General features: G+C 36.3%; 1 protein-coding gene across 4 annotated transcripts in view; it reads right to left on the bottom strand.

Annotated features, from left to right (window-relative positions):
* Nucleotides 1–26,582, bottom strand: part of PATJ (PATJ crumbs cell polarity complex component) — a 354,647-nt gene that overhangs the window by 251,535 nt on the left and 76,530 nt on the right. For all 4 annotated transcript variants that reach the window (XM_055305729.1, XM_055305727.1, XM_055305728.1 and 1 more), the window contains 2 exons: nt 25,314–25,445; nt 2,201–2,410 (listed from right to left, as the gene is read on the bottom strand). In XM_055305729.1, the coding sequence (XP_055161704.1) occupies nt 2,201–2,410; nt 25,314–25,445 (342 nt within the window). The remainder of the gene's footprint in view (nt 1–2,200; nt 2,411–25,313; nt 25,446–26,582) is intronic.

The raw sequence follows: 26,582 nt of genomic DNA, 5'->3' as shown, positions 1-26,582 counted from the left end.
CCAAAACCCTTTCAGAATGTGGCTCTGATATCCTGACATCTCTGCAGCTCTACATCTGCCAGAAATAGCACAGGAATCCACACCCAGCTAATAACTAAGCTCTGTTTTTTGTTTTGTTTGTTTGTTTGTTTGTTTTATACCACCTGACACTTCCCTAAACTGCTTCACAGTAAAATCATGGTGGTTAAGTCCTTTAGGACATAAAATAGTTTGGGATTTCCTCTAGCAGCCCAAATAATCAGGCAAGTAATCATCAGGGAAAATCTAGACAAAATTTCCCCCACAAAATAACAAGAAGATGAGATCCCCATAAAAATATCAAGTTTCTCCTCATAACTTACTTTGTCCAGAAATCAAACCAGGCATCTCATGGTGTCTCATGTTGGCTATGGCAATACCCATACACCAAATTTAGAATACAAAGTCAAGAACTTAATTAGCTATTATACTCCATTTTGAAATATTTAGAGTGTCTGATAGTATAAACATACTGGGATTTCTATGGGGAATTCATGAAGGCCATGTTGAGTTCCCCAATGCATAAATACTCTGTGTAACACAGGCACCTATTTATATCAATATTTCTATAAATCTATAAATGAACACATTTATCTATATCTACCTATATATATATATATAGACATATGTAGTATGTTGACATATTCATATAGTATATATTATTTCATAGAATAAAAAAAATCTGAGTTTAGAAAGATTTTAGGAGTCCTCTAATCTTGTTCAGTCTTTTCAGAGATGAAAAAATAGGCTCAGAGAAGAAAAGTGGTATACCTATTATCAAATTACTAACAGAATGTTTCTCAAAGTATGAAATTCTGCATCAAAATTACATGAGTGACTCACTGAAGAGGCAGATCCCTAAATAACACATACAATTACTAGATGAGAATCTGAGGGTAGGACCTGGGAAACTACATATTAACCATCTCCCAGGTGATTCTTATATATATTATATACCTTTGCACTGAAATCCATTAGACTAGCTCATAGGAAAGCCAGAAACAGAATCCAGGTTTCTTGAAATCCAGTCTAGTACTCTACTAGGACCATCTATCTGTTTCGCAACGAGTTAAATATTTAGCACTGTGGCTAAGAGCAGAGAGTCTGAAGCCACTTGAATTTATATTCCAACTCTGCCCCTGACTCATTACATCCCTTGGATAAATTGCTCAATTCTGTATCTTGATGGGCTCTCATCTGTAATGAGGCTAACAAAAGGACCACTTCTTAAAGTTGCCAGAAGGATTAAGTTAGTTAATACATGTAAAGGTTTTAAAATACTGACATACAATAAGCACTCAGTATTTTCATACTCCTTGCAAATTATCATCATCAAGTATTTTGTTGCATTGAGGAGCCTTAAAAGCACCCTAATTGTAATGCGACCCTCAGTCTTAAACATTAATTTGACCCAGTACATAAGATTAAGCAGTAAGAGAACTTCAAGATGGTTTGACCACATAGAATGCTAGATGCTAGGGGTTATGAGGCACTTTTTTTTATTTTTTTATTTTTAATTTTTATTTTATTTATGATAGTCACAGAGAGAGAAAGAGAGAGAGGCAGAGACACAGGCAGAGGGAGAAGCAGGCTCCATGCACCGGGAGCCCGATGTGGGATTCGATCCTGGGTCTCCAGGATCGCGCCCTGGGCCAAAGGCAGGCGCCAAACCGCTGCGCCACCCAGGGATCCCCGGTTATGAGGCACTTTGATGGACAGAAAAGCATATTAATATCTCATTGCCTATGGTTAAAATGATATAGTTAACTGGATTTCAACTTGTCATGCCATTTCAACATCATTCCCAAGTGAAAGTTAAAATGCATAGACTTATTTTAATTTACATAATAAGGGATGTGATGAGAACTTACAAATCTGTGTTAAAATCACGAAGATAAAAATAGTAGCAAAAGTGGTAGGTAGTAGGACTATTAATGTTAGCAGCTACTATTTATATAATATGTAAGCACTTGATGAATATAATCTTTAGTCCCCAAAACCTTATGAGATAGACATTGTGTTTTTAATTTTTTAAGTCAAGGAAATAAGAAATTTATATTAGGACACACACAGATTAAGCAGTGGAACCGGGATTCAAAAGCAGGTGTATTTGTCTCCAAAATCCATTCTCAACTATTACACTATTATCACATCTTATATTAACAAAATTGAGGACACTTACCACCAAAGGCTTACAGACGCCAAGGTGTACAATGCCTGGTGGCACAGCTTTCAACACTTCAACAGCTTCAGCAAGTGTGGTGTTTTCCAAACTATATTCATTAACTGAGACCAGACGGTCTCCAGGTAACAGCTCTCCCCCTTTTTCTGCAACACCATTTGCCACCAGGGAGCGGATCACAATCACTGACCTTGTGGGATCTAAAGGGTCCTAAGGATCAAGTCAAGAAGAAAAATAAGTCAGTTTCTGAAAACACATAGACTCATGAACCTCATTTGACTATTTACATTAGGTATCCAGCATTCTGGTGAAATTCTTCCAAAGAAGTCAAAATCTATTACAATATCACTCTACATATCCACATAAATATCAGCTTACATCAAGGTGGGAGCATAATCTTAATTTCAGTTACATGTCTAACGGGTTCAAATACATACAAACTTCTTTAAACTTTCGGTGACTGATATTTGTTGGACCACAAGAAGTCTGGTGACAGTTGAGCAATATTCTCTGATATCCTCAAACACAATCATATTAGGGACCAAAGACAAGTCTGCTCTTGGATAGTAAGTAGGCTCTAGGAGAAGTATACTATGGTAAATGATACTTCATTTTTATGTATTCCACCACTGTAAAATCCTCTTGCTAAATCAATGGAGTTCAAAAAAGATATGAAATCCATGCAATAGTCTACTGTATGCAAAAAGAAGTTTAAAAATAATATAATTTATAATATATAAATTGTAACACGGCATAGGGACCCCTAGGTGAGAACTGTTCCAATACAAGAAAATGAGTGTTCCTTCATGAACAAAACCAACGTGAAAATAACTGCCATCCACTGAAAGGGCCCCATTTTTCTTAAGTAGCACTGAAGATAATGTTGACATTCAATAAATACATTTGGCTAATAAGAATCAATTTATAGCCCATTATTTTTTATTTTATTAGACACTGATATATAGCACTCACTATGTGTCAAGCTCTATTTTAAGTGTTTTATTACTACTTGTCTGTTTCTGCAGATGAGGGAACTATCATTTAGAAAGTTGAGGAAACTTGCCAAGATTACCCATGTGGTAAGTGGCAGAGCTAGGATTCAAACTTACCCAGTCAGGCCCCTAAGTCCTTACTCTTGACCACCATGCTCTGCCACTTGCTCCACATTAAATAATGGTACAATTACTAAGCCTCAAATTTAGTAAAGGGGAGAGAAAATAATCAAATCACAGTCGTAACACTTGTTTTTTTGTCTATTTTCTTCTTATTGTTTTATTATGCACATACTGTTCCACAAAGGCAAGATGTAGTAACATGAGATTCTACTACTGTTGAACCCTTCCCAACAAATTAGAGAGAAACGGTCATGTTTTGTGTTAGAATCAGAAGACTATGGAATGGGGTTGAGCATCTGCCTTTAGCTCAGGGCATGATCCCGGGGGTCTCAGGATCAATCACCACATCGGGACTCCGTGGGGAGCCTGCTTCTCCCTCTGCCTACGTCACTGCCTCTCTCTGTGTCTCTCATGGATAAATAAATAAAATCTTTAAAAAAAATATGACAACTATGAAATTAGCAAAGTGAGAATCTGCCAAGTTCTAGGTTTTGTCAGTTTCAATTGGCTGATGGTTCTTTTGAAGTTTGCTGACGAACTTTTCATATATCTCTGTTTCAGAAATCAAGGTTCATTTTAAGTCCTGTATGGAATTTTAACCAAATATATTTAAATCAACAAAAGCTACATAGCTAATTCCTTGAAAAATGCCGTCAGGGACGCCTGGGTGGCTCAGTGGTTGAGCATCTGCCTTCAGCTCTGGTATGATCTTGCAGTCCCGAGATTTGAGTTCTTCACCGGGCTCCCTGCATGGAACCTGCTTCTATGTCTCTGCCTCTCTCTCTGTGTCTCTTATGAATAAATAAATAAAATCTTTTTTAAAAAATGCCTTCAAATACAACTATCTTACTTTCCTTAACCTTGCTTTTCTGCTCTAAGGTCAAGAGACTCTTGATAAATGTTTTAACACGCTCTGACGTATAACACCTCATATTTATGAGGAGGATAGAAAGTAAAAATAGTCATGAGTACTCACTAATAAAGTACATACTGTTAAACTATAATTACACCAATATTTTCAAGTAGAGGGAGCTATTGCATAGGAAGAGAAAAGAAAAGAACAAAAAAAAAAGTACAGTGGTATATCAGCAGGCAATCAGTGCAGATATAAAAGAGCTGTCTATTTTGTCACCGGCAACCATGAATCACAACACACTTTTCATTCTGAAATATGAAACCATTACATTTTAAGTTTGACACACTAATAAATAAGCTGTACAATTATGTCCTTCATTTAGGATGTCAGTTTGTGATGAAAGGCTTTTTTATTAGGGGGGAAGGGAAACTACATAATAGTATATTCCCCTCATGAAATGCACAGAAAGCAGCTAGCATTACTTCATATTAATAATTACTAAACTTTCTTAGAGAAAATTGCAACAGTAAAATATACCAAAAGCAAATAAATGATTTCACTAGCTTGGTGCAAGCAATCTCTGCGGTTTCATGTAACACCAAATCAGAAAGTACTATTTTTACCCTGACTAGGTGAATAGGTTTTCAAAATGCAACCAGCTGAAATGATAGAAACATTTCAAAGAAAGATTAACCAGGCAATAACAGAAATAGAACGATTAATAGATTTCCCTTATTATGGAAAAGTCATGGTGAGCATTCATTTAGACAAAGTACAGTCTTCTTTAGACCTTAAACTAGTTCCAGGTGTGCTTGCTTACTAAAATTTATTCAGGCTTAGACCTCTAGTTATTCTTAACACTAAGTCTAATCTACCCTTTCTCCTGGAAGAGAGATCTCAAGGGTAGCTCCTTTGTCATTTAAAAAAAAAAAAAAAAAGACAAACCATCCACTTCTGAAGATGCCCCATTATGTATAATCACTATTTCATTTTCTGGGATGACTTTTCTGTGTGATTTCCCACATAGCTGAATGAAGTTGCTTTAATGAGGAACGGTCATTTCCTTTCATGGTCATCACATGTAGCAGCCGCACTATGGAAAAAGAGCAGCTGCTACTGCCTACTGAGGCAACTACTATTCTTGAGGCTTTGCTGCATAAAAAATGCTGAAAAACCAGCCTGATTTAGCCTACTTGTCATCAGGAAGATCTGTTTTCTGAAAATCTAGCCCACAGTAGCATACTCATGTTGTAGCAAACGAAATGTTACGACGATATTTCTTAAGACCTCTACCCAACTTCCAGATCCCATGCAATTTTTTTAAAGTCTCCATTAGTTTTTATCATCTTTTATCACAATTTTAATACCTCTAATTCTTCCTGTTTTGGTAAATAACACTGCAAGGAAAACTGTTTTCCAGTATCAAGACATTGCTTTAGACTAAGCAGTCAATAGAGGGCGCTAAAGACTACTCACAGAACACAAGAAACAGCATCTTACTATGCTAACCTTTTGCTTCTGAAGGATTTTTTTCTTTATTCAAAAGCCTTATATTATTATACATGTTATAACAGTATCCCACATGTCTGCTCATCTCAACCATTTATGAAAGTTGTTCCCTACAGCTCGTAAAAATATTATCTAACTCCTACAATCAATTAAGAACAGTTAACCTCCCTCAGAAGACAGATCTGACTTGAATTCTTCTCACTACTTAAAACTATGAAATCCTGAGAACCCAGATAACTGCTCTGTCTCACAAGTGAATACAATCACCGCACCTGCCTAAAGAAAAGTGCATATAAGAATTTTTGAGATTTGCTGAAGTGACGCTAATGTTTGATATTATAAACACAGGATGTTTTCATGTCGGGGGAAATCCAAGTTGACAGACTCCTCTCCTCCCATAATCCCTGACTGGCATTACCATATATACCCAAGCATTCACTTAATGCCTCTCCCCCCACCCTTCCACTGAGTTGCTAGCAAAGGCATGTCAATTTGATCTTCTATTTTCTCTGACTCTTTCTCTCCATTTCCGCTGCCACTACCTTGGTTTAGTTTCTCATCATTTCTTGCCTGGGCAACTGCTAATCTCCCAGTCTTCAATCTTGCTCCATCAGTCTATTTTCCACAGAGATAACAGAATTATTATTAAAAATAAACACCTGAGGCTCCTGGGTGGCTCATTTAGTTAAGCATCAACTCTTGATTTGGGCTCAGGTCATGATCTCAGGGTGGTGAGATGGAGCACTGCATGAGGCTTTGCACTGGGTACAAAGCCTGCTTAAGATTCTCTCTCTCTCCCTCTCCCACTGCCCACCCTCTCCACGCCTCTGCCCAAGCACATGCTCTCTCTCTAAAAAAATAAAAATTGGGGAACCTAGGTGGCTCACACAGTTAAATGGCTGACTCTTTCTTGGGATTCTCTCTCCCTCTCTCTATCCCTCCCCTGATCGTATGCGCTCTTCTAAAATGAATAAATGTATCTTTTAAAAAATAATTCAAAAACAAAATAAAAATATAATCACAATTTCTTCTCTGTTTAAAACATTTCAGTGACACATAATTGCCTTCAAGATCAAGTCCCAGCTGCTTGATAGAGCAACTCCCTCAGATCTGCCGATTAAAGTAAACTCCTCTTGCTTTCCCCATACATACCAATGCCCATCCCCATTTGCCCCACACATTGTCCCAACAATACAGAACTACTGAAATCCAGGGATGGTGAAATGCTCTGACATGCTTCGTGACATCCTACAAACCATTCCATCTGCCAGGAATACTTTCCCTGCCCCATTGCCACTTCTCTACACCTTTGCTACCAGAGTCAGCTCAAGTGTGTGTCCACTAATAAGAAGCTTCCCTGACTCTCCTCAAAGCTGACTCAGGAACTTTCTACTCTGTGATATCCCTAAATCCAAAAGAGGACTTCATATAGCACTTGTAATAATAAGAGTTTTCCTTGCTGTCCCATACCTCCTAGAATAAGTTGGGTCTAGATGCATCCATAGCACCTTGCTTTTTCTCTATTATAACATTTGACATTTTACAGAAATTATTTTAACTGTGCTACCTACTAAAAATAAGCTTCACAAGAGCAAGGGTATGTTTGCTTATTTATTGCTTTATTTCCAGGACCTACTATAGTGACCACTACTTGGAAGGTACTCAATGGTAGCTGAAATATTGAATGACTGAAACTATTTAGTTTCTCTCTCCTTACTGGACTGTTAAGTATATCAAATGCAAAAAACACATCCCATCATAGGTGAGTAAGAACAACAGTTACCACTTACTCAGTTCTTGCCATGACAGGTATGTTCTAGGAGTCTTACTTATTAGAATTCATTTAATCTTCAAACCACCATGAGGTAGGTACCACTATCATCCCTATTTTCAAGATGAGAAAACTAAGAGGAAAATTAACCAAGGCACACAGTTGATAAATGGCAGAACCAGAATTTAAACCAGCTGGTCAAGTTCCAGAGTTTATGCTCTTAGCCTTTAGGTGATGCAGCTTCTCTATCTTCAGGTATTTGCCAAATGAATTAATATCGAAAGAAGGCAAAGTGATAGAAGATACATTTATTACCTTGCCAAAGTATGTAAACTGAGTCTTATTTATCACTTGGCCACTACAGGTTTATATTTCAATACCTAGCTGATGAAGTTAGCACAGAATGTGCAGCATGGCTAAATGTTTATCACACTTGGCCTCTACAGGGTTACATTTCAGTACCTAGCTGATAAAGTTAGCACAGAATATGCAGCTTTGCTAAACATACAAATAAAACATGTGTTTGTTTGCCAAATTTTAATGTATATCTGCTTTCTCAAGAATCCACTCATTTGGTGAGCTAGGGACAACTTTAATGAACAGGATATAAACATGTGACAATAATTAGCCCAAATGGATGGGATTCAAAGTTTCTGCAGGGTCTATAAAATGCAGTACACGAATATTTGTGTACATTCCCACAGATCAAAGAGATCAGAATCATGAACTAAGACAAGGTGCAGGGGTAGCACCTGGGGCAGAATAGTGGTTCAGTTGAAATGTGGGCTCTGTGAGAGATAGATATCAACCTGAAGATGTGGGGAGCTCTAGCCAGGAACCTGGTCCATAAGGAAAACTACAAATATGCACAACCAAACATGGCAAGCTCAATAGAAGAGCATGGGAAGACGAATGTTACATAAATAGAAGACAGAAGAAATGAACAAGAATAGGGGTCACATTTAATAAAATTGGCAGTCCATCAGTAAGAGGTATTTTTTTTTAAAGATTTTGTTTATTTATTCATGAGAGACACACATAGAGAGGCAGAGACACAGGCAGAAGGAGAAGTAGTCTCCCCACAGGGGGAGCCCAGTGTGGGATTCAATCCCAGGATCCCGGATCACAACCTGAGCCAAAGGCAGAAGCTCAACCACTGAGCCACCCAGGCGCCCCAAGAGGTATTTTTTAAAGAAGAACATGAGACCTATACTATGGATTGTCCTGACATTCAACATTTATACGCTTTACAGTGTTACTCTAATGCAGAAAAAAACAGAAATCAAGATGTAAACAAGGACTTAATTACATGGATTCAAAATAAAGAACTTTTGGATTTTAAAATTCTGTATTCAAAACCCTAAATTGTAAACACATTAAGGAAATAGCATAGGAATTTTGACAGCAGAAAGTCAAAGAGACCATATTTTATTTCAGATAAAAATTGTGTCTAGTAGATCAATGGAACAAGATAGAGAACCTGAAAATAAACCCATGCTGGTATGGCCAATTAATCTGTGATGAAAGATGCAAGAATATACACTAGGGAAAAAAATAGCCTTTTCAATAAATGGTGTTGGGAAAACCGGACAGCTACACACTATATGAAACTGGACCATTTTCTTACACCATACACAAAAATAAATTCAAAAGGGATTAAAGACCTAAATGTGAGGCCTGCAATCATAAAACTCCTAAAACACAGGCTGTAATCTCTTAGACATCAGCCTAACCAATGTATTTATGGATATGTCTCCTCAGGCAAGGGAAACAAAAGCAAAAATAAACCACCAGGACTATACCAGAATAAAAATTTTAGCACAGTAAACACAACCATCAACAAAACAAAAAGGCAACTTACCAAATGCAAGGTGTTTGCAAATGATATATCTGATAAGGGGTTACTATCCAGAATACATAAAAAAACTTATACAACTCAACATCAAATACCAATCTGATTTTAAAAAGATAGTGCTGCCTGGGTGGCTTGGTCAGTTAAGTATCCAACTTGATTTTGGTTCAGGTCATGATCTCAGGGTCATGAGATCAAGCTCCCCATGGGGTTCCATGCTGGATGTGGTGCCTGCTTAAGATTCTCTCTATTCCTCTCCCCTTTGCCTCTCCCCCACTCTAAATAAATTAAAAAAAAATAGATATAGGACCTGAATAGACATTTTTCCTAAGGAACATATACAGATGGCCAACAGATACAAGAAAAGATGCTCAACATCACTAATCATCAGGGAAATGCAAATCAAAACCACAATGAGGTATCATACACTAGTAAGAATGGCTAGTATCAAAAAGACAAGAAATGATAAGTGTTGGCAAGGATGTAGAGAAAAGGGAACTCTCATACACTATTGGTTCAAATGTAAATTGGTACAACCACTATGCAAAACAGTATGGAGGTTCTCTAAAAAAATAAAGACCCTAAAAAAAAAAAAAACCTATGATCCAGTAATCCTACTCTGGGATTTACAACAGCCAAGATGTGAAAACAATGCAAGTGTTCATCAGTAGATGAATGGATAAAGAAAATGTGATACACACATATACACACACACACACACACACACACACACACACACTGGAATATTACTCACTCATAAAAAATGAAATCTTGCCATTTTTTGATAACATCAATGAACCTAGAGGGCATTATGCTAAGAGAAATGAATGAGACACAAAATGACAAATACCATATGATTACTTACATGTAGAATCTAAAAAATAAATTAAAAAAACAGACTCTCAAATACATAGAACTGCCAGAGGGGAGGTAGGAGGGGAAATCAGTAAAATAGGTGAAAGAGATTAAGAGGTACAAACTTCCAGTGATAAAATAAGTCATGGAAATAAAAAGTAGGGGACACAGAATATAGTCAATAAGATTGTAGTAACATTGTATGAAGACAGATAGTGGCTATGCATCATGGTTAGCAATGAAAAATATACAGAATCGTCTAATCACTATGTTGCACACCTGAAACATAACATCGTACATCAACTACACTTCAATAATAAAAAAAAATAATTGTGTATAGGGGCAGCCCAGGTGGCTCAGTGGTTTAGCACCGCCTTTAGCCCAAGGCATGATCCTGGAGACCTGGGATCGAGTCCCCCATTGGGCTCCCTACACGGAGCCTGCTTCTCCCTCTGCCTGTGTCTCTGCCTCTCTCTGTCTCTCTCTGTGTGTGTCTCTCATGAATAAATAAATAAAATTTTAAAAAATTGTGTATAAATTATTTTATCTGATAATTTTTGATACTTATTGTCAACTGAGTTTATTAAAACATAAAGGTGGCTTACAGTAAACTCATGATAAGAAATATGGTTAAGTCACATAGTTTTAATCCTATATTTAATTACTCAAATTAGTTCTTAAAATTCTGTGCTGCTGAATAGGTCACCACACCAAAATAACTGTTCTTCTCTATTACTGGAGTCTGTCACCAAAATGGAATGATTGCAAAAAAAAGTTTGAGAAAACAACTTCAAACAATTATGAAATAAAAAGTGCTCTACAAATGAACACATCTCCTAATCAATGAATTCAGTATTGTGGTGTACAGTATCACAAAATGAGGCTGCTGAGCCTAACTCCACAAATATTTATTCACACTTTATAGCAGTGTGGGGAAATATACTTTAAAGATAATTTTAAAGGATCTACGTGCATTAATTTCTGGAAAACATGAGGTAGATAGCTATGGAATATTTGATAAGAGAATTACTTCAACTCAACAATGGTTAACTGAGAAAAAGCAACAACCAGTAGCAAATGCTTGTTTCTTGAAGGGTATACTCTTAAATGTGGCATTATTTGAACTGAAGAGTATTGAGTTAAAATCTAAATAAATTCACAAGTAAATTTTCAAAATAAGATATCAAGGAAGTTACTAAAATGGAGAATACTGAAAGAAACCAATGTATTTAAAAGGAAGACCACTAACTCTTCCATCCTGGAGGTAGGTGGAAGAACGAACTGGTACAAAGGCAAAGGAAAGGTTCTTTTACACACACACATACACACATGCACACACACAAATATATATCTTAAAGGAAAAATAGGGATCTGCAGAAGCTCTGATGTACAGCTGGCATGAGTTAAAATTTCCATTGTGAGCAAACGTCAATTAGGAAACAGAATCCAAAGATTATTTTTTTTAGGGGAGAAAATGTACATAGGAGAGAAAGACAAGGAAGACAGTGATTTGCTCCACTAGTGGTAGGATGGGTGTAGATTAAAAGTCAGGGGACAAGTTTTGAGTCCCAGCTTGGTGCCAGCCTGACAGTATATAATTTCACAAGTTCATTTCTCTGGGTCAGTTTCCTCAATTGTAAAACGAGAACATGACAGTTAGAATCTGTTTCCCCAACTACAAAATCCCATAACTAAATTTGACAGAGTATCTTGAGTCAAATTTGTCATTAATTTCTACCAAAACATTTCAGAAAACCACTATAAGAGGTAGGGAATGATGGAAGTTAATTCGAAACACGGCATCAGTAATGAAAAAGATGCACACTATGGTCACAAATATGGTGTGATTTTTGTTAGTGATGTCTTTTAAGAACTCCTAAAAAAGCCACGACGGGCAGCCTGGGTGGCTCGGCAGTTTAGCGCTGCCTTCAGCCCAGGGCCTGATCCTGGAGACCCAGGATGGAGTCCCACGTCGGGCTCCCTGCATGGAGGCTGCTTCTCCTTCTGCCTGTGTCGCTGCCTCTCTCTCTCTCTCTCCCTCTCTCTGTGTTTCTCATGAATGAATGAATGAATGAATGAATGAATGAATAAATAAATAAATAAATAAATAAATAAATAAATAATCTTTAAAAAAAAAAGGCCACTGACTACACAAGATCTAACTTGCTGGGTACTGTACCACTGAAACAAAACATAAAACAAAGTATTTATGACATATGCCCTTTTTTTATATGATGAACCTTAAAACAACTTTTTTTTTCCTTTGCCATTTTTAGATTGCATCAAAATACATGTCGGGGACTATTAGCTGAATTAAAATCACCAGAATAGTTCTTGTTTAAGATAGTGAAATGTAATTAATTATACTAAAAGAGTTTCTGATTTGACCAACAAGCTAAGCATTTACTTTTAGGAAAGAGAAATAAATGTATTTTTAGTGAATGCAAGGCAATAAATAGATGATTTAATGAATAATGAATAAGCTACCTTATCAGAATCTAATCCCATTTTTAACTATTTTATAATATAGCCAAGTATTACACAGATCATACCAATTACCGCAACACCATCATGTTCAAAGTACCCACAAAATACATTCAGTGCACTCAAGATAGATTAAACTGATATGGTTCCTGGCTCCTTGTGTCTTATTACTTCCTAAATACTATTAGGCATTAAGAATAGATTTTTCCATGCATCATGCATAGAACTAAACAGTCCCCAAGCAGCACAGTAAGCACAGCATGTCAGGCAATTAAAAGTGCAATGGAAGAGAAGTGGACAGAGAAACTTGCTAAAAAATCAAAATATATTGTAAAGAGGAAAGAAAATAGATAAGCTTGCACATAATTTTATTCTGCATAGCTTGGTACTTTAAAGTCTATTTTAAGCGCCATAATAATTTAAATGGTTCAAGCAGGAGTCCCGTGGAAATTACTTCTTGAAGACTCTTTCTTCCTTCTGATCCCTTTCTAGCCTCCGATTAGATTTTTTTCCCCTTGGATATTAGATCTGTTGCTTGAATGTTTTATATCTTGAACATTTTTTGTCATGCTGTAATTGTTGCCTATTTACTCCGGACCCAGGACTTTTGCTGGTTTTAAGAAAAATAAACAAACCACACAATGATTCTTGACCTACCAAATCCCATCATTTGGCTGCAGTGTCCACTAGGCAAACAGTAGTACTCAAGCACAAAGTCACACCTTCTATTAAAATTACATTTCTTGAAATGTAATTACACTTCACACTATGAATCACACACTTAAAAGTGGCTAAAATGGTCAATTTTACGTTATGCATATTTTACCAAAAAATTTTTAAGTAGAAAAATGAATTTTTACATAAGAAATATCATAATATCGTCCAGGGAAAAAACTACATTAGTTGAAAGTTATCATGATGCAGGGAAAGTGTAGACATGTCAAACTTGAAAAAGCTTTTCTAATGTTAGTTTTGGAGTTTATTCTCATTTTCCAAATAAATCATTCTCAGCCTAAGCACTGACAAATACTAGCTGAGACTTGGGTTTCTCATTGGTTAACTGGTAAGAACAATAGTACAGATTTCACAGAGTTGTGCAAAGCATTAAATGACACAGGTCGTATGAGGCACTTTCTTAGTCGATAGAGGTCACTTCCTAAGTGCTGTTAACTGTTCTATGGTTATCACTGTGAAGATGATGATGGAGAAGTCAGCAGGAAATATGAGACTCAGAAGTGAACAATTACCATTGGGTTTACTGTCTTCTGAACTCAGCTGAGCATGTGTGATTTAAACCAACAGTGCTATCAACTACTAATCCACTCATGATATTATGCTTACATAGTTACAAATGAAAATAAAGAGCTGACTCTCTACCTCTCCAGATACGTAGACCTCTGCATCTGGAGACAAGTTTTAAGAGCAGTATGGTATCCTCAGCCCTTTTTCTCCCTTGGAGCAGACACTGAAAGACAGGAGCTCTCTCCAGCCTGGGAGGTTTGCAGACACACATGGCTATATCAAGGACATAGGATGCCCTTCATTCTTTAGAAAAAAATTCTATGATGTTTAAGAAAAATCCCTGAATGGGCAATCAATACTATGTAGTATGCAGCAGCATATAACATGCACAATAAAATTTTGCTAACTTTGAAAACGTAGAGAAATGCCACAGAGTGCTGCTGGGAAATCTGGAACACAACACATGCCATTTGTATTCTCTGGCTATAGAAAAGTCAACAGGTATCTAAAGAGCTTTGGCCGGGGGGAGGGTGGCAGGGGGGCGTAAATGCAAGGAACCACAGAATTCAGAAACGATCTCAAGTAAATCTTTGGGAATTGTACTAAGTATTTTTCTCTGGAAAGACAACTGGAAATTTTTTTGTCATTTATCATTGTGTTAAGCCACAGTTATGAAGAATCGGTGTCGTTCCTGCTCTGAAGACTGTACTTTCACTGCTAGAGCACAGACTTAGGGGCCCAGCTCCACTCCCTAACTGGGAGATCCTGAGCAAATTCCTCAACCTCTTGTCATCAGCTTCATCAGCCATAAAATGAAGATGATTATAGGACCTACCTCATGGGGCTGTGGGGATGATTGAATCAGTTTATGGGGGCAGCCCGGGTGGCTCAGTGGTTTAGCGCTGTCTTCAGCTCAGGGCCTGATCCTGGGGACCCAGGATCGAGACCCACATTAGGCTCCCTGCATGGAGCCTGCTTCTCCCTCTGCCTGTGTCTCTGCCTCTCTCTCTCTGTGTCTCTCATGAATAAATAAATAAAATCTTAAAAAAAAAAAGAATCGGTTTATGTATATATCAATGCTTTAAGCAATGCCTGACACAGAGTAAGCAGTACATAATCCATAATTACAGGCTATTTTTACCATGCAAAATGGTAGTCCTGTTTTCCAAATAAAATACAAGAACACAAAGTTTCTTAAAGGATTTTTCATTAAAAGAATAAAATTCAAAGGTTTAGATAGGTAATACCCACTTAGGGCACCTGGGTGGCTCAGTGGTTGACTGTCTGCCTTTGGCTCAGGTCATTATCCTGGGGTCCTGGGATCGAGTCTCACATCGGGCTCCCTGCGAGGAGCCTGCTTTTTCCTCTGCCTGTGTCTCTGCTTTTCTGTGTCTCTCATGAATATATAAATAAAATCTTAAAAAAAAATCCACTTAAAAAAAAAAAGACTTGAAATAAGGACCAAGTAATCAATTCCAGGACATTCCTGTGGCTGGAATGTCCACTACCTGTTTGTCTATAAAGCATACTTCAGTTCCCTGTGAGGCCCCTCTGAATCCTAAGAAGCAATCATCACAGTCTTAGTCTTTCTTCCAGCACAGCTAAAACCATAATGTATTACACAGAGTTATTCTCAAATCTGTTTCCTTTTGTATATACATCTTTATTTATCCACGTATTCTCTATTCCCAATTGAATTTAAACTCCATGAGGACATGGAATCTATGGTTTATTTTGTTCACTACTATATTCTCCATGTCTAGAACAGTGCCTGCCATAGACAATGTTTAATACACATTTGTCAGAGACCTTTAACATCTCTTTTCATCTTTATATACCTCATACTAGCCTATATTAAATGGACAACAATCTTTTTTGAAGGAGAGAATGAGTAACAGGTATAGCCCCTGTGTTTTCAGATTCTATTTTTTAGAATCATCATCATTTTTCAGTAACTGGTAACATGTTCTTTTATGCCTAGGAAGGTGTGGGCATTTATATACATCTTTTATTTAGTCTTTACAAATTAATAAGGCTAATATTATTTCTATCTCAGAGATTATTATTTTGGTAAACCAAGAATAAGAAAGACTAACAAGCCTGTCCAAAGTCCTAGTAGGGAGTCACAGCCAGAGTAAAAATCCTGGTCCTTTCTGATTCGTTAACAGCTAGTGCTGTTAACCACCCTATATGTGCGCAGTGGTGCACGGGTGAATATCTTATCAGACTAAAGGAAAATACAAAAGATGGGACGCCTGGATGGCTCAATGGTTGGGCGTCTGCCTTCAGCTTTTGACATGGTCCCGGAGTCCTGGGATCAAGTCCCATGTCGGGCTCCCTGCATGGAACCTGCTTCTCCCTCTGCCTGTGTCTCTGCCTCTCTCTGTCTGTCTCTCATGAATAAATAAGTAAAATCTTAAAAAAAAAAAAAAAGGAAAGAAAAGAAACAGCTGAAAGGGATACCTGAGCCCTAGAAAATGGTATGTAAAGATCAAGCAGCCAATTCCTTTTCATGCATCATTAACAAATTGGCCCTTTGGTACCAGAAGGAGGCAGCACCGCTTCCTGGCCCTCACTGGGGAGAACAAGGCCTCTCTGGATCACTGCCGGGCTCCCAATGGCAGCAACAACCAGGGCAGAGCAGTGCAAAACACCATGCCTTGGGAAAACAAATTCTCAATATGTCTGGGTGCTTTTGACTCAGTCTTTCTGCCATACTGCAGGAGAGGCTAGGACTGCCATCTATCACCATGGTTCTTGACGGTGACATCAGAATCAAGTGAGGACTTCTGAAACATAGTCATACCCAGAGAGGTAGTGTGAAGCCTGGTGATGAAACAGCTCTGGAGAATGAGTTTCTCCTTTAGACCAGCGTTTTTTTTTTTTGTTTGTTTGTTTTGTTTTTTTGACAGTTATTATTCTGTTTTTAATTACATGGGAGGCAGATACACAGCTAAACTGATATCCACTAACTTCCTAGAATATGTTCAGCATTTCATGAGATGTAATCGCCAGGTTTTGGAGTAAATCTGAACATCTTTACTGCCTCTATTTCAGCTTTCTGTGGCTGTTCCACAAACACTAATACTTACGGTTTGGCTACTTGTGAAATACTCCTGAAAGGTAATACAACAGCTATACCATTTTCAGGATCTGCTCGGCAATGCCTTCTAGTATGAAGCAGAAATAGTTCTTAAGAAACATTTGTTAAAAGAGGAACCACCCTATGAGAAAGTACCAACCATCTGACAAGCATTTGCTGCCTGCCTTCTATTCTCTCTCCCCACCATTAGACACAATGGGATTTTTTTTTTTTCCAAATTCGTATTCCAGAGGAGCCATGAAATTCCCGCAAAGTTCAACATCAGGCCTGACTTAAGATCTTTGGGGCCTCCTGCTAACTTCATCCCCCTGCAGCTGCCTCGCTAAGGCAAGCTTTTGATCTGTACTATCTGGATTTCAAGCTGATATACACACAGCCTCTTTGATCTCTTATTAAGTGGCTTCTGGTCTCCTGATGCCTTTAGTCTTGCTGAACTGTGGTTTTTGGAAGTCAGTCATCATCCTGAGCACACTACAAACTCCACACACCAGGAGTAGGCTCCCTTCATTCACCCACTTCGCAGGCTTGAAAAGCAATCTTTAAGCCATAAGAGAATTTCCCCACTAGCCACAATCAAACCACTCCATGAACACACTACTAAGAATTATTTTTCAAATGAAGCAGCTTAAAATGATTTAAAGGATACAGAACTTTCCCATAGAGGGAAAAGAAGCAAATCCTCTGTGAAAAGAAATCTTCACCCCAGTTGGCACTGGAGCTTACAGTACTTTGATGTTAATAAAAATAAATGTGGATAGGAATCAGGGATGGGCACCATATAGCCTTTATCAGTCCCAAGTTCCACTAAGCAAAAGTGACCTTTCAATGCAGATATGTGGTTTGTTCATCAATAAGTTATATGATATATTTGCAAGAACATGGACACTGCCATTAGTAGCAGGTTGATGACTTTTTTCTTAGTCTTACTATCTTAATCCTACATAGGTAAAGTGAACCCAAAGAACTCCTTAAAAAGAAAAAAAGACAAAAAACAACCACAAAAGAAAAAACCAACCCAGATATTGGTGTCTGTATTATGAGACCTCTTGAGCACGAAAGTTTAAGCATATAGTAATCTACAACACATGACTGTCCTCCATGTCTTAGATTCTAGAAATAGTAATAGGTTTGGTTTGTATCCGACTTTTTAATATTACTAAAAGATGTACTACTATATGTTAAAATTGTGTTGATACCTATCTAATTCTATATCCTAGATCCTGTGAACTAATCGGCTAGTAGGAATATAAAGGTACTGCACCTCCACATGTTAGTAAACACTATGTACTGTTAGTAGCATCCACCTAAAAATAGCAAAACTTAAAACCCTTCATTTCTTCCACTTATAAATTCAATTTTCTGATAATCAAGATTAAAATTGGAAGAAGAAATAGGAATAGACTTTTGGGTACTAACAGCATTGTCTGAAAATAAACCATGTATGCCCTTTAGCTACAAAAATCAATAATTTCTGCCAATATAAAGTTGAAACAAAATGGATAGTTCTATATTGCTATCACTTAATCTGTCCACATTATGGAAAACCATTAGCAAATTCATGAATTAGGCACCTGCTTACACTTTGTTTTCCAGGAGAATAATATAATTAAAGAAATGACACTACATAAGAAGGCATCAATTTTAAGTGGTCTAAAACATGAGTCTCACAAATGGTTACATTCAAGCAATCTAGTAAAAATGTACCAAAATTTAAAAGATATGTACTCTTCTAATAAGCAATTCTAGGAATTCATCACAAGGATTATTCCCACCTTTCTACAAAAGTCAGTATGACAAAGATATCCATTACAGCTTCATTTGAAATACCCACACAGAGTATGGGAAATTGATTAAATAATTGTACATCAACAATACTCTGCAGTTTTTATTTTTTTTAAGATTTTATTCATTCATGAGAGACATAGAGAGAGAGAGAGAGGCAGAGACACAGGCAGAGGGAGAAGCAGGCTCCATGCAGGGAGCCTGATGTGGGATTCGATCCTGGGTCTCCAGAATCACGCCCTGGGCCGAAGGTAGGCTCTAACCGCTGAGCCACCCAGGGATCCCTACTGTGCAGTTTTTAAAAAGAATTACATAGCTCTATAAATACCAAAATGAAAGAACATATAATTGAGATAAAAAGCAATGTGCTTTACATATGTATGACGTATTCCATTTATGTGTAAAAAAATTAAAAAACCATTAAGCAACAACAAAAAAACCCTATTACTTTTATAGCTGTGTATGTATAACATCTCTCTGAGAGGATTGACAAGAAAAACAGGAGTTTTTATCTAAGAGAAGTGAAGGACTATGGTCAGAGATAGATTTCCTTTTCACAGGATACATTATGTACCTTTGAATTTTTATGCCATATGTATGTATGTATGTATTTATGAATGAGAAGGAGAGACAGAGAGAGATGATCTCAAGCAGGCTGCACTATTCAGTGCACTATTCAGTGCAGAGCCCAACTCAGGGGCTCGATCTCACAACCCCGAGATTATGATTTGCACCAAAATCAAAGTCAGATGCTTAATCAACTGAGCCACCCAGAAGCCCCTTTATTACTTATTTTAAAAACATTTTTAGGAGCACCTCATTGGCTCAGTCAGTGTACATGTAACTCTTGATCTCAGGGTAGTGATTTCGAGCCCCATGTTGGATGTAGAGATTACTTAAAAATAAAATCTAAAAAAAAAAAAATACACACATACATTCCTAATGTGAGGAGAAAATCATTCTGTTGCACGCATGAAAAGAAAGAAGCCAATTTAAAGCCACACGCATGAAACTTACACAATCTCTTCCTACAACTTTTAAAATCTTTTAAAAAGAATTTATTAATGGAGTTAGGAAGGAGTCAGGCAAAAACTAAAAATTGCACACTAAGTTTTTATCAGAAATAGTAAGGCATACCATATCCAACACTCAGCAATACTACAATATTTTATATTCATACTATTTGGGCTTTATAACCCATTTCTTCTGTTAGGAAAAATTAATCAGTTTTTTTCAGGGAGGAATATTTACACTATTGTTTTTAGTGAGTCATTATTGGTCTTTGGTCTTTAAAACAACTTTTAAAAATATTACTAACAGGATTTATGTTAATCACCTTTCCATGGCTTAGCTATGATGCTAATTTTTATTTTAATGTCTAAGAAAAACCTGACGTCTTTAAAAACATCTACTTTGGCAAAAATTGAGTCTGTCCATATCAAGAAGGGAGAAAAATGAGGCCTGGGATGTGGATGGAGGAGAATTATTGGTTAATAAATTTTATCTTCTAAATCATTGAAATTCAAAAGTATTAAGAATGGCAATATCATGGCTAATGTTCAAAAATTGGCTAATGTCAAACATTTCCAGTGAATTATAATCATGAGGGGTTATTCAAAGTTCAACATAAATCAAAACACCAGAAAATATCCACTTGCCATGTTTAATATATAAGGTCAACTCAAGGTGAAATCCACACAATTCCAAATTTATTTCAGGCTTTTTGGAAGAAAATTACAGACTCACGCTAACTAATAATTGCTTCATTATTGAACACCAGCCTATAACAAATTAGTTACACTAATTTAGGATTCTTAAATTTGTAATTATTTTCATTTGAAGCAATAAACAAAACTAGCTCTTACACAATGCATATGAGCACTCTATATTAGTTTTTAATACTTACTAAACTTTCATGTAAGCGTTCAAAATGAGAATACATCTAGCAGCTTGTCCTTACGATATGACATTTTTTACAAGCTGGAAAAACAGGAAGATCTGCTGTAATATATTTAGTACAAAGATCTCCTGTTAGAAAATGCACTCATAAGGAAAGGAGCAACATAATATAGTAGCTTAAAGGCATAGCTTCTGGGAGCCGACTGCTTGAGTTCATATTTCAGTTCTGCCATATTCTAAATGTGTGAATTTGGACTACTTACGTGACCTCTCTGTGTCTTGGGTTCCTCACTTCAAAAATGAGGATTATAATAGTACCTACTCCACAGGATTTTTGTGAGGAATACATAAAGCAATCAGAACAGTGCCCAGCAAACAGTAAACACTCAATAAATGTTAGCTATTGTTATTAGATTTGTATTAGTTTTATTTGTATTAATATTAGGATTAGTATGAGTATTAGTAATATTCCAAGGAATAAAGACATTACACGTAATCAAGACAAAGATAACTAAAGTACAATATGTAAAAACTGGCAAGAAATTATACTGTGAAAAGTTATAACCAAATTTCTGAAGTTTTATGTTGCTTAGAAACAGAGTACATAGTTAAGCCATCATATTCATATTCTTAATAAATTATGCACATCATTGTTTTCCATCGTTGTTTCCACTATCCCATAAGGTATGACATTGTAGTGACCAATGAGCCTTCTGATATGGTACACATATAAGGCAGGATTTTAACTAGCCACTACATGGGGTAGGACATAGAAATAAATATTTGAGACTAATAAATATTCTACCTCCATTCAAATCAGAGCCAATAAAGCTATTATCATTTTATTATAACATCTGAGGCAGGTTATACCCTGAATCATATTTACTATTCTTCCCTATTGCTTTCTCCTTTTCCTTTGCCTCAATCTATTTTAAATGCCTTTCATGAAAATGAATTTCCACTTTGCTTTTTGCATTTTCAGACTTTTGCCTATCCAGAGAGCTACCCCATAGTTCCATGGCCAAGATCCTTTCTCTGCTCACTCATCTTTTCCTAAGGTTGGTTCAGTTCAATTTATGTAAAAAGCAAATGCTGGCCCATAATCCACATTACATAATTCACATACGGCTCATCAGGAGTTGACTTAATTTTAGAATATAATTTTACAATTCAATTTAGACTTCACTAAACAAAGGCATCTACTTATTAATTTTCCTAATCTAACTAGATAGCTACAAATTGCTAGGGTTCAAATACATTGTAGTATGGTATGGCTATACCTTCAAGATAATATCAAGACTTTTTAGTTTATTTTCTAAATTGGATAATTATCAATATCCACATACCCATAGTAATGTTAACATTTCCTACTTCTTTTAAGTATACTTAACCCACAACAATCCTTTGAGCTTGACATTATTCCCATTTTATAGATGAAGAAATTGCATAAGCACCAATGAAACAGATGCTGTATAGAATTTTGTCAGGTTCTGGGGAAGTTCTTACTATTCTAGAGAAAAACCAGTTAGTGAGAAATTAATATTGCTAAGTAAATTTTCAATCTCTTCAATACTGCTAATGCAGTCCTTTACAACCTGGAAGTTCTCCCACTCTCCTAAAACTTTCTCCCTGTGGCCAGGGATGTTTCTACAGTATTCTTATTCTAAATGTGCTAAGGGGGCAAAAAGGATGCAAGTAGATCTGCATCAGCTCTATTCAGCTACTCAATAAATTCATACAGGGTGCATCAAATACAGTAATAGCCAAAATATGGCCTTTCATGACTTTTGCAAAACCTTCACCTGGCCTTGTAAAAAATTTTTTTGAACTATAGAATTTATTACCTAATTACAACTAGGGACAATATAATGCAATTAATTAACTTGCCCAAAACCAAATTTTAAATTGTGCTTATGTATCATCTAAATGTCATAGTGTTTAACAGTTCTACATACCACTGACAAATGGTGAATACGTGCTGAATACAATAAGTAAATATACTTAATATTGACTTAAGAAAAAAATTGTTTAAGGCAATGTTTTTCTTCCAAGGTTTAGCTACAGAAGTAAATAAGCCAAGCACTTTAATATGAATCAAAGTTGCATTTCAAAAATGAAATATTTTTCTATCAGTTCTCTGAGAAGCAGAAAGGCAAGAGGAATATCTAACACTTATTTTGCAGCAAAATTACTTTATATAATTTGTGCAGAAATGTCTGCATGTGTAGTGATGATTATGAGGAAGATGGAGGGGAGGAGAAACCTAGAATTTTATAAAAAAATTAAATTAAGAAAAACCAAAGCATGCCTTAAGGCATACCTATATAAACGCAATGAGGAAAAAAATTTCCATATTTGGAACTTTTTTTTTTAGTGTAAAGCTCAGAACTGATACAAGAATTTTTTCTGTTGACTAGAGGTTAAACTCTTAAGGACTCTCCACTTTTCCCTTCTCTCCTTTATTGAGGTTTTTTTTTTTTAATTTCTAAAGGACTTCTCTGCTTTAACATGGGCAATATTCAAAATATAAAACTTACACATGTCATTTAAGAGAGTAAGAGCACCATTATAATATATTATATAATTTTCAAATACGGGCAGCCCCTGTGGCACAGCGGTTTAGCGCCGCCTGCAGGCCGGGGTGTGATCCTGGAGACCCAGAATCGAGTCTCAGGTCGGGCTCCCTGCATGGAGCCTGCTTCTTCCTCTGCCTGTGTCTCTGCCTCTCTCTCTCTCTGAATAAATAAATAAATAAATCTTAAAAAAAAAGAATTCAAATACATATAGATTCCAACCATAAAGGAAATATAGTTGAATATCCAACACTTCATCTGAAAGGTGTTTTCTAAACTAAATCCTAATTATCAAAACGGTTAACAAAAAAGTCTCATTGAATGTATTCATTTACTTCCAGTTAATTTTGGCTAACCTAAATTTTATTCAACCAATCATTCTGCAAATACTTATTTATCATGTGGAAGGTAATAAGTGTACATTGGGTAAGAAAAATTGAGACGGTATCTGTAATTTATTTTATACGCCCTTATATTAACCAATATAGAAACTTCTAGAGGGATGCCTGGGTGGCTCAGCAGTTGAGAATCTGCCTTCGGCTCAGGGCATGCTCCTGGAGTCCTGGGATCAAGTCCCACATCAGGCTCCCTGCATGGCGCCTGCTACTCCCTCTGCCTAGGTCTCTGCCTCTCTCTCTCTCTGTCTCTCATGAATAAATAAATAAAATCTTTAAAAAATAATAATAAAGAAAAAAACTTCTAGAATCTTACAATGTGATACTTCTTGATAAAAATATTTCTCCAGGGCAGCCTGGGTGGCTCAGTGGTTTAGCGCCACCTTCAGCCCAGGGCCTGATCCTGGGGATCTGGGATCAAGTCCCATGTCAGGCTCCCTGCATGGGGCCGGCTTCTCCCTCTGCCTGTGTCTCTGCCTCTCTCTCTCTCTCTCTCTCTCTCTCTCTCTCTCTCTCTGTCTCTTATGAATAAATAAATAAAATCTTTAAAAAAATATTTGTCCAAATATGCATTATTTAGAATCAGTAAATCATACTTCAGTAATATTCCAAAGAAACATTCTAATAACAGAGAGGGTTATCTGGCACAGAAATATGCCAGCAAAAATGAACAATCTATTTCAGTAATCTTAAATCACACTACTTAAATATGGAATTTAATGTTCTTACATAATGCTCAAAGTATTTTTCTTTTAATCTGTTCCCGAATGCCTTATTATATTAAAAAAATTGATTTTTATATCACTTGGCATTTTATGTGCTTTGATAGAGTACATTTTGCTTTATTAAACCACAATGTGTTTAGGCAGCACTAAAGTATTAAAATATGCATCTTAAAAGTGAAGAGATTTTTTTTGCCAACAGTTTTAAATTCCCCATGATAATCAGGTCTAAAAATACTGTAAACCAGTAAACTGATAGAACATAATAGATATCCTACTGTGATCTTTCACACACCACCCCCCAAATGCATTAGTGACTTTAGTTACAATTGGAGTACATATATAGATAAATAGTATTACTTATACTATTTATACATAGTATTTCATGTTGAATATAAATACGTATTTTCATCAAGAACATTTATATTTAATCAAGCTCACTGAGATTAACAGATAAGCAAAACAACAGTTTCATGTGAAGAGGAGAGAGAGAACAGTAAGAGCTGGGAATGACTGTAATGTGGACGAGTTTTTCTAGGGTGATGTAAGGGTTCTGAAATTAGACTGTGGTGATGGTTGCACAACTGAGTATAGACTGAAGACAACCAAACAGCATGCTTGAAATGCATGAATTATATGGTATGTGAAATAATCTCGATAAAAATGGGGGGGGATCACTCCATATAAAAAAATTCTTCAAGCTCCAGTCTCTAAAAGTATCCATGGGTATAAAACTGCTGCTTCTTTCACTGTTCAATTATTATATCATCCATCATTTTATTAATTAAGAAAACTACTAAATGCAAAGGTAACAGTGGAAATCATAAGACCTATCTTTGGGTGGTAGCATTATATATCAAATCATTCAGTTTTCCCTAGAGAATGCCTTAAATAATTACTACTTCACATACCTTTAAAACAAATCTCTCCAAAAACTCAATATAGATTCTTATACCTGGTAATCCAAGATGCTGAACCCCAAACCTTTATGATCTTTTACTAGTTCAACAATCTTGACTTCAGGAGACCATAGTGCTAACTCCTCCTCCTCATCTTCTTCAGTATTGATGTCTACATTGTGGTCAGCCTGAAACACCAAAGAGGATAAATGCTTCAAACATTGTCCTTTCAATTCTGAAAAGAATTAACATATTGGGAATCTCATAGCTTCTTCTCCAACTGGGAATTCTCATTGGCATGCATGCTTTATCTTTTTAATCTTTTCAGAAGGGGCATGCACAGGGGCACACACACTCTAGTATATATTCATGAAAATTCAAGTACTTAAAAAATGCAGACTGTTTATACAGTTGGATTTTTTTAATATAAAGTACCTGTTTCACTCAAAATATTAACACTGACCTCTTATACTTCAATGAGTTCTGTCATCCCATTAGAAGCATAAAAGGAAAAATATGCAATTTAAGAAAAAATGAAAATATCATACAAAGTCAAAGCTTATAAGATATTATATAAGTAGCAATACCTGAATTTATATTTACAGTGAGAGACAGAAAGAGGCCTGCCAGAGAGAGGATGGTACAAGACATAAGAGAAACTACTTCTGTTGGCTCCTGGAAGTTTTCAAGAAAAGCTTCACTAGAAAAATAAAGTGGAAAAAATCCAATTTCTTGGGAATCATGTAAATCTAAAAACTGGTTAAAAAAAAATTCAGTGAGTTGAAATAATGAAAATATGGTCTTGGAGGACATAATCCGGCAAAACTCTCCAATACAAGTCCATGGTTATTTTCCTTGACTTCATACTCCCAAATCCCCCTATTCCAAGCTCCTCCCTCCTTTTAGGGAGAGTCATTGCTATAAGGAGTTCTAGGAAGCTAAATGATAGTGAGTCAATGAGTTGACTACACAGAAGAAGAGCTGCTTCAACCTTCAGTTTTTAATACTATTTATAGCACCGTATTATGTTTTCATATAATTTATCTTTCTCAAAATACTCTGGCCTTCTCTCTGAAGCTCAAAGATTATCTTCTTTTTCTTTGTAGCCTCAGCAACTAACAAGATGACAGTCTAGAATGGAAACTCTGTGTGGGCAATCATGGAGTTTACCAATAGTTATCCACTCAGCCCACAATAAAGCCTGGCTGGCAGTAGGTGCTCAATAAATATCTGTTCAATACATTAGCAAATCATCCATCTTTGACTGCATTTCCCTCGAATTTTTTTAAATACAACTACAGACTAAATAATAATTTTTAAAATTA

The sequence above is a fragment of the Nyctereutes procyonoides genome, unplaced genomic scaffold (genome assembly GCF_905146905.1).
Source record: "Nyctereutes procyonoides isolate TBG_1078 unplaced genomic scaffold, NYPRO_anot_genome, whole genome shotgun sequence".
Taxonomy (NCBI): Eukaryota; Metazoa; Chordata; class Mammalia; order Carnivora; family Canidae; genus Nyctereutes; species Nyctereutes procyonoides.
This window is presented reverse-complemented; position numbering and strand designations above follow the sequence as displayed.